Below are 6,917 nucleotides of genomic sequence, written 5' to 3' on the forward strand. Positions count from 1 at the left end.
CCCTTCACTGAAACTAAGGGGCCTAGCCCGAACCATGAAAAACAGCCCCAGACCATTATTCCTCCTCCACCAAACTTTACAGTTGGCACTATGCATTCGGGCAGGTAGTGTTCTCCTGGCATCCGCCAAACCCAGATTCATCCGTCAGACTGCCAGATGGTGAAACATGATTAATCACTCCAGAGAACGTGTTTCCACTGCTCCAGTGGCGGCGAGCTTTACACCACTCCAGCCGACGCTTGGCATTGCGCATGGTGATCTTAGGCTTGTGTGCGGCTGCTCGGCCATGGAAACCCATTTCATGAAGCTCCTGACGAACAGTTCTTGTGCTGACGTTGCGTCCAGAGGCAGTTTCAAATCACATTTTATTTTATTTGCCACATGCGCCAAATACAACAGTTGTAGACCTTACCATGAACTGCTTACTTACAAGCCCTTAACCAACAATGCAGTTCAAGAAATAGAGTTAAGAAAATATTTAGTAAATAACCTAAAATAAAATAATAAAAAGTAACACAATAAAATAACAATAACGATGCTATATACAGGGGGTACAGGGGGTACAGGGGTTTGGAACTCATAGTGAGTGAGTTGCAAACGAGGACAGACAATTTTTACGTGCTACGTGCTTCAGCACTCTGCATTTCCATTCTGTGAGCTTGTGTGGCCTACCGCTTTGCGGCTGAGCCGTTGTTGCTCCTAGACGTTTCCACTTCAAAATAACAGCACTTATAGTTGACCAGGACAGCTCTAGCAGGGCAGAAATTTGACGAACTGACTTGTTGGAAAGGTGGCATCCAATGACGGTGCCATGTTGAAAGTCACTGAGCTCTTCAGTAAGGCCATTCTACTGCCAATGCTTGTCTATGGAGATTGCATGGCTGTTTGCTCGATTTTATTCACCTGTCAGCAACGGGTGTGGCTGAAATAGCCAAATCCACTAATGTTAAGGGCTGTCCACATACTTTTGTATATATAGTGTACTTCTGCCAGGTAAGCCTACTTTGCAGTTAACATTTTATTGAGAAGGTTTTGATGAAAGTATTTCTGTCAACCCACAAGATGGTTATAACATCAACTGGCTACACACGGAGTGATAGACAAACGCAAGCACCACACAGACAGACAGGGGCAATATTGCTGGAAATTAATTGGCAGATATTGTGTTAGGTTTGGCTTTTTAAGCCAATAGTAGCTAACCAGGGGTGGGATAATGTAAAAGTTGCGTTGATTAGATAGTAGCTGGGAGTTTGCGGTGTCTGATACTACTCATAGGTGGGCTGCGAGCTACTGGTAGCTACTGGTAGCTCCCGATCAACCTGCTGGAGACCCCTGATCTATTGGTTTTCACTACAGCCCTTACATCCTTGAAAAGAACTTCCCCCTCAAAATAGGTAAACAATTACCCTTTTGTTATCTTTGATACGCTCCATGTTATTCAGTAAATATGGATACAGACTGCCCTAACTTGCTTGTGACCGAGGTTAATGATTATAGTTTGAGGTGGAGTCGGTGGGCACTTGAGTATTTGGCCTGGATATCAGAAGAGACCTGTTAATGATTTTGTTAACCTAACCTATCCTAACCTTAGTCATGAGATGCCTTTAAGCGTTTTTACACTCCCCTTCCTGCATGAGCGCGCACACACACACACAAGGTTACATTGTTGTTGTATTCTCTATCATTCATTAAGCATTATAAATAGGGTTATTAAAAGTTCTGAATTAAGTTGTAAATGTGGATAATATTGTTAGAAGCCAAACTATCAATGGCTTCTTATCTCAAAATGGGAGTTCTTATAGACCTACAGACACAACATTTTATCTAGTTAAAAAAGTCTAAACAAAAGCCAATTCAAATAAACAGAATTGCAATTCTACTCTCTTCATCTTTCAGCACTGAATATTAGTCTCTATGCAGTATAGAGTATTGACAAGTATGAGCAACACATAACAAACTCATTAAAGGCCTACATTTGGTTTAATTAACCAAATGTAGGCCTTTTATGAGTGTCATTTTTTGGCGCGTGCAAATGCACATGGCAGTGGGATAAGCTAGAATTTAACTTGGAACAGTAAGGTGACATTCGCTTATCCCTGGACCGCAGCTTGGTCGTTTTATCAAAGTGGTGTGAATCACAAGGCGTTGTCCTGACGTGAAAGACGAGTGCAGCGTGACTGCCGCGTGTTTGCTGTAGTACTATTATTTGGCGGGGCGCAAAGTGTGTGTTTTGTGTTTTTTATCCTCCTGCGTCTGCAAGTTTGTGGCGCAGCTTGAGGCAATCGAACAGTACTTGCACTAAGGGGTTGGTTATTATGTCTAATGTGTTGAACCTAATTTAATTTCTACTTTCATAACAAGTGGATGAAATGCTACCATTGAGAACATGCCTTTAGCAGCTAATTTATCAATGTATCATACTCTGCAGCAGTATTGTGCAATAGCCTACTTCTATAGCCTGTTTTAATGGATTTGACCTAGTTTTCCCACAGTTTGCTAAAAGGACATGAGCAAAAAATATAGTGAAAGTGAAAAAAGCACTACAGGTTTACTGCCAAAATGAGAAGTATACTAGACCCTACCACCACACAGGGCCATCCATCCACATCTCTCTCTCTCTGTCTGTCTATCTCTCACTCTCTATCACCCTCTCTGTTTCTCACTCTCTCTCTCCCTCTGACATCTAAGTAATCTGGATTGGATGTTTGTTTTGCTAAAATGCACTTCTGATACCACATCTCATCATATTTACCTTTATAAACATCGTATTGGTGTGATCATCCTGTTTGCATGGGAAGTCAATATTTGGAACAAAAAGCTGAGAGAGAGACCACATCTGGCAGGAAACACTTAAAGAAATGTCATTAATACGCTACAATGTCGAGAGAGAGAGAGAGAGAGAGAGAGAGAGAGAGAGAGAGAGAGAGAGAGAGAGAGAGAGAGAGAGAGAGAGAGAGAGAGAGAGAGAGAGAGAGAGAGAGAGAGAGAGAGAGAGAGAGAGAGAGAGAGAGAGAGAGAGAGAGAGAGAGAGAGAGAGAGAGAGAGATGGAAACGGAAACTGAGCTGCACTTCCTAACCTCCTGCCAAATGTATGACTATATTAGAGACACTATTTTCCCTCAGATTACAGGGATCCACAAAGAATTCGAAAACAAACCCAATTTTGATAAACTCCCATATTTAAATACCACAGTGTGCCATCACAGCAGCAAGATTTGTGACCTGTTGCCACAAGAAAAGGGCAACCAGTGAAGAACAAACACCATTGTAAATACAACCCATATTTATGTTTATTTATTTTCCCTTTTGTACTTTAACTATTTGCACATCATTACAACACTGTATATAGACATAATATGACATTTGAAATGTATTTATTTTATGGAACCTTTGTGAGTGTAATGTTTACTGTTCATTTTGATTGTTTATTTCATTGCTTTGGAAATGTTAACATATGTTTCCCATGCCGAGAGAGAGACAGAGAGAGAGAGCGAGAGAGAGCGAGAGAGAGAGAGCAATCTAGGTCGGCCATCAGTAATCCATAGCATGGAATTATGCTGTGGACACAGAGTGCTGACTGACTGCACCATCCTCCTCTCTTTCTTCCTCTCTGGACTGCAGACCCGGGACTAGCTCCCTCCACAGTCACACATTCACACGAGGCAGCTAAGACTAATGTCATGCCTACAGATCTCTGTTCATAATACTGATATGTGGGTAGTCTCTTATACCAGGCTGGAATGCAAAGCTAATATGTGGTGTAACAATAAAAACTTGAACAAAGATTGTGATAGGTGTCATAACATAACATCTCATTCACCCATACGAATCTCATTCACCCATACGAATCTCATTCACCCATACCCGCACGCTTTGGATTAAAGCATCTGCTAAATGGCATATATATTTTGAAAGTCATTGGCTGAATTATGTTCTTAGTCTGACAAAATTCAAAACAGCATGTCTCTGATATTGTTATAGACAAGATATCCTACATGTAGTATAAGGTAGGATCACCTTGTGCTGCTCTTTCATGAGATGTATCAATCAACCAATCAAACTTTATTTATACGGCACAATTCTTACAGAAAATGCAATTTAAAGTGCTTAACAAACTAAATATTAAAAGGTGAGAAAGATAAAAACACAATAAGTATGTTAAAGGCTTTATGGTCATAAAACCAACTGAGGCCCTCCTGTGGACTATGAGGCAAACAGCCAATGTGCCAGTTAGCACAGATGCTGTTGTACTATACACATGGTAGCAAACATGTCTGACTCTGATTGAGGCTTTGTCCCAAATGGCACCTTATTCCCTATATAGTGCACTACTTTTGATCAGGGCCCATAGGGCTCTAGTCAAAAGTAGTGCACTATGTAGGGAATAGGGGGCCATTTGGGATGCCGGCAAAGTCTCAAATAAAGTCATAAAGATCCACATCATCCTGGATTGTGACTTTACAGCAGGATGTAGACTTTATGATACATCTCACCTGTGGCCTGTCGGTTTGTGGGTGAGTAAACCTACTGTGTCCTCTGAACAGTGGGTGTGTCAGAACAACAAACAGACTAAGTGTAGGCCTACATGCCATATTGCCACACACTAGTGGAGAGGGGCGTATATTTAAGGTGGTTTCCATCATACCTTTTAGTTCTTGACCTTTGCATCTTCTTGCATTGACCCGGCAGAATTTGGTGCCATTCAGGAAGTGGTTGCAGGTCAAGTCGGCCACCTTGCTGAGTTGAATGGGCCACAGAAGTAGCCTAACAGACTGCAGGCACAAAGGCACACACTCACACAATGCCGTTATACCCTCTACAAACTCATCTGGCATATAGTCCATGTGTCAGTCAGATGCAGTGCAGCAAGGTGCCGACCACGTAGCATACACCCTGCACAGACAACTCTAGATGGAACCGCAAACATGGATTTCACTCACATATTTGCTAACCTTGATGGTGGTCAGGTGCTCAGTCAACTTTGAATTACATCATCCTTCAACTGTGTTGATAACTGGAGCCAACCGAGAACACTGATCAAGTAGAATGGTCAGAATTGAGGTTGCCCAAATATTCCAGCAAGTTGCTGTCTATGGATCCAAATTCATACAGTATATACCTACATTGTTTATTGAAAATTATGCAATGAATATTATTCGCTGCAGAATAGCTACATCATCAAGTAGTGCTCATTTACAATGTTTTTACTGGTATATTTGCCAAAGGAGTTGCTTTGTGACTGAACTGACTTTTGAAAAATATAGCTTACTCTGCCAGGGCTTTGCTAAAGGTTGTGGTGAAGTGTTCAAGTAGGCGCACTACTGTCATCTAGTGGTTAATCATATTACATGCAGTTACAGTGTAGGCCATAAACCAGGTATATTGCACATGTCAAGACCAAATAGGCCTACTGAAATAGTATTATAAACAATAATAAAATGGGGAATTGATTTTGGCAAACCAACTAGAACTACATTGTAGTAGGCCTTTGATTGAATCAAGCCTTAAAACTGTAATCCTTGATGGTGAATCTTTCACGTACATTTGCGGTATTACAACAAAGAAGTTACTGCAAAACAACAAACACTTGTTGTTTTTTCCACCGGGCATCATTGCACACGCGATAAACAGTAGAACTGTATGAATACAAATAATCAATTTGAGTTCGTAAAGTAATTAAATTAGACAACAACCGCATGCGTCATGGATATGTCCATTCCTACTGTTGAAAATGGACGAGAAACATTTACATTTTAGTCATTTAGCAGACGCTCTTATAGTTAGTGAATACATATATTTTTTTATACTGGCCACCCGTGGGAATCGAACACACAACCCTGCCGTTGCAAACGCCATGCTCCATCAACTGAGCTACATCCCTGCCGGCCATTCCCTCCCCTACCCTGGACGACACTGGGCCAATTGTGCGCCGCCCATGAGTCTCCCGGTCGCGGCCGGCTGCGACAGAGCCTGGATTCGAACCAGGATCTCTTGTGGCACAGTTAGCACTGCGATGCAGTGCCTTAGACCACTGCGCCACTCAGGAGACAAAACCAGGATATTTACTATTTCTTGGTGTAATATTTGCGAATGTTAATTTAATATAACTTTCTCACCATTCACGTTATGGCAACACATATGCCAGGGGCTTTATGCGTAGCAGTGCACCTTCTTCGCTGTGGATTAGCTTCCTGTGTTATTTAATAGGATATAGGCATACGCTATTTTTCTTCAAATACAGGTTCAAACTGTGTAACAACATACATTCATAAACACAGGCCATTACATTTTCTATAGAAAAAAGTGTATAGACCTAAATATTGTCTATTTAGTCATGGATAACTCTTGATTGGTGCCTGGAAGAAACATGAGTACACACAGTACTGCCCCACTGGGCCAACGTTGTTTCCAAGTCATTTCAATCCCAAAAATGTATGTACTGACGTTGAATTAACTGGATTTGACTCATCACTGTAAGAGCATTTCATATTTTTTTTCACCCAACGTTTAACATAAATCCAATGACATTGTGAAATGTTTTGTTGGTTTCATGTTAGTTGACAACTCTACCTATGTAAATAGTGGGGTGCTTTTTTACCAGTTATCTTATCAATTAAAATAATTAGATGACCGAATGTATTTTCCTAGTAGACTTTATTTAAAACATATATACAAGTTAAAAGTGCACAATGATAATAAGTGAAAAAACGTTTGTTACAATCCAAAATGGTGAACATCACAAGCATATGTGGGCACAGGGTACTTCAAATAACAGTTAAGTGGTGGTGGGTCGGCAAAACGAGGAGCAAAGGTGGGTCTGGAGTAAATCAGATAGGAGGGATCAGCACACATGCTCATCTTTTTGACAGGCCTTCCATCATCATCACAAATGAGACCGTGGACTGTGGTTCCCACTG

The 6,917-nt window shown here is 41.1% G+C and overlaps 1 protein-coding gene across 1 annotated transcript in view; it reads right to left on the reverse strand.

The window, feature by feature from the left end:
- LOC311132694 (protein NDRG1-like) overlaps nt 1-4,867 on the reverse strand; it is a 38,570-nt gene extending 33,703 nt beyond the window's left edge. Inside the window, exon 1 of the mRNA XM_084165965.1 lies at nt 4,646-4,867. Within this exon, the coding sequence (XP_084022091.1) occupies nt 4,646-4,844 (199 nt within the window). The 5' untranslated portion in view covers nt 4,845-4,867. The remainder of the gene's footprint in view (nt 1-4,645) is intronic.
- Nucleotides 4,868-6,917: the final 2,050 nt, after the last annotated feature.

This window comes from Coregonus lavaretus, assembly GCF_964263955.1.
Source record: "Coregonus lavaretus genome assembly, chromosome: 7".
NCBI lineage: Eukaryota > Metazoa > Chordata > Actinopteri > Salmoniformes > Salmonidae > Coregonus > Coregonus lavaretus.